The 2,847-nt window shown below is 37.7% G+C and overlaps 1 protein-coding gene across 1 annotated transcript in view; it reads left to right on the top strand.

Annotated features, from left to right (window-relative positions):
- Positions 1-2,847, top strand: part of tcf25 (TCF25 ribosome quality control complex subunit) — a 139,141-nt gene that overhangs the window by 68,015 nt on the left and 68,279 nt on the right. Inside the window, exons 14-15 of the mRNA XM_016231330.1 lie at positions 2,218-2,305; positions 2,437-2,595. Coding sequence (XP_016086816.1) covers positions 2,218-2,305; positions 2,437-2,595 — 247 coding nt within the window. The remainder of the gene's footprint in view (positions 1-2,217; positions 2,306-2,436; positions 2,596-2,847) is intronic.

Raw genomic sequence — 2,847 nt, 5'->3', positions numbered from 1 at the left:
ATGTTTTTCTATCTTTCTTCCACTCGCTGACAACCCAGGGGTTTCCCCCTCTTTTTTTTTTTTTTTTTTTGTGTATTCCGTAGGTGGGAATTATTTAAGTGAGTGACCTTGTGACTCTATAATATCTGGAAGAATCATGCTGTAGTGAGAATGAGCTGTACGTTGTAGTTCTTAAAGTATTATCTGTTAAAGAGAATATCTCCTTTTAGAGTGGACTTTGAGCTTTGTAACCTTACAGATATTTTTTATTCTCAAAGAGCAACATTACACACTTTCTAAAGCTGAAAAACTGGACCCCTTTAATAATAATGTCTGTCCTACTTTCTCCATGTTACCTCTCCCTGACTGGACAAACCAAATTTCTGATCACTCGGCAAGGCTTCATTTGATGTGTAAATGTGGATGGTCATGTGTTTATGCAGCCGTTTTCAGAGGGAAAGAGAAATTAGCTCTTACCTTTTATTCAAAGGGTATTCCGTTTTTGAACTGCTGTTTGCACTGGAGGGACTAGTGCACTAACCCCAAAAGTGGAGGACCCCAAAATTTGTCTAGAGACTACTCAGTACCACCTGTAAGGGAAACAGGTCAATTTAGCTCAAAGGGAATCATTTACGATTTTATAGGGAATTTGGACAGAATCACTGTTTTACAGCTGATCACGGAGTCGGCTAGCGATTCATTGAACAAGCCATATAACATAAATTCTGCAATGGATATTAATATCCCAAAGTATAGTGAAAACACTATTTATTAGTACAGTAACAAGATTGGCAGTTTAAGACATTAACTTGTAAGCACAAAACACAAGATACTTCTCTTTTCAATATAAAGTTTATTAGATAAATCTAAGACATATAAACTAGTCTAACACATAAACACACGCATTCACACAAGTTGCAGGAAGAGAGAACGTGAGGAAAGAATGAGTTTAAGAGAATGAAAATGTGAAATCTCAAGTTTACAGCAATATGTGCAATTGCATATACCTGAACAACCATCAATCACTTAATTTGGTTAAAATGAGGTTAAAATTTATATTAAATGCACCAGTTCAGCTAGAATCTGGAGGTACTTGAGTTGCCTGTGTAAGGGGGGGGGGTTCCCTTTGTTGTCGTCCTTGCAGAAAAGGGGGTTGCTGATTGGCTGGAAGTTCAGTAGTCATTGAAGTGACGTCTTGGGGGCGTTTGCTGAAGATGCGGAGTTGTGGGCTGGTTGAAGTTTTGAGGCGGTCACAGACTCTAGGTGAACTCCGAGACAAAACTGAACTCCGAACACAAAACTCTCAATGGAAAAGAAAACAAATTAAAGTAGAAGAATAGAAGTAACGAGACTAGTTGTGTTTTCTCCTCATGGTTTTAGAGCTGGCGTGTAAGCCAGAGCACGCTCAAGGAGCACTAAAAAGCAGCGTCAAATGGCTAAAAGCTAAAAAGCATGACTAAAGGCTTGAAGCATAATTTGATGGTGTCCTGAGTATTTAAACTGGGCTTTTGGACACATCCCAAATGGTGACTTGACCAATTAGATATTGTCTTTGCTCGGGGTGTTGTATGTTTCTCCTCCCAATACATAAATCAACATGTCATCTCATCAGTTACATGGTCCGAATTTTCCCGCTCTTGCAGAGTATAATTTTGGACATGATTTCTATAACAAGAATATGATGCATTTGACAAAGAATTGATTGGAAGAAATGTTTCAAGCAAGAATATTCAAACACACACATACTAAACATGAATATGAACCCTTAAGCTATTCAATAGTTATTAAAAAGACAATAAGTGATTAGAACATGATCTACATCTGTTTCTCAGGCTGTAGGCTGCATATCTTACCCTATGTTCAGACTGCAGGCAAAAGTGGCCCAAATCCATATGTGACTCAGATCTGTTGGTTTCATAACAGTGTGAACAGCACAAACCACATACAATTTGATCTGTACGATTCTGTTTTGGTCCACTTCCATATGTGGTCTTAAATCTGATACAGGTCTGATGTTTTGAAATGAGACCTCAGTCTAAATAGTCAAAGCGGAATTCATGCAACTTTTACATCACTCTATATAAACCTTTGTCACAATTCTGTGGTGATAGGAGTTCGAACAATCATTCAGACAGCCAAAAAAAATGGATCTCAGCAATAAATCAGAGTTAAGCACTGTAAGGCTTGCAATGTGAATGCAGTATGCTTTTTAATGTTGTGTGTTGAAATGTTTTGCAGCACTGATGCCCCTTTTGGATTTATGCACCGTTCAACCTGATGCTGTGGTGTCTTCTCACGCATTCTTTGGGCCATCAAGTCAAATCGGGTAATTTGTTCTAGCTCTTACACTCTCTTCATATGTTTAAAAATAATCAGATCCAAAGATTTCTGTTGACAGAACTATTGCAGCATGTATGAATGTGATGCAGTTGTATTTATTTCTGCTGCACCTTTTAGGCAGCCTCCTGCACTCTTAGAGTTAGTGTCCCTATATGTGGGCCGCTGTCACAGCCTGTGGAAAGAGGCTGGATTGATGCTGTGGTTGGAGGAGAATGTCAGAAAAGGGCTAAAGAGGGTTGACTCGCAAGATCCTTATTTGGAGGACTGCCAAAATAAGTAAGAAACCATTGAATACAGATGTTACTTTTTTCTGTCTGAATTTGTTGATTTTGAAAGGATCCTATTATGACCGGTTTTACAAAATGTAATATAAAATATATATTTTTGTCAGCCGAACCCCTTTGGTCTAAATTTACTTGAAATAATCTCTGAGATTTAAAGTAAATATTTCAAATTTCAACAGCACATTTACATGTTTACTTCAAAAAAACACACACACACACACACACACACACATATATATATATA

The sequence above is a fragment of the Sinocyclocheilus grahami genome, unplaced genomic scaffold (assembly GCF_001515645.1).
Source record: "Sinocyclocheilus grahami isolate Dianchi unplaced genomic scaffold, SAMN03320097.WGS_v1.1 scaffold388.1, whole genome shotgun sequence".
Lineage (NCBI taxonomy): Eukaryota > Metazoa > Chordata > Actinopteri > Cypriniformes > Cyprinidae > Sinocyclocheilus > Sinocyclocheilus grahami.
This window is presented reverse-complemented; position numbering and strand designations above follow the sequence as displayed.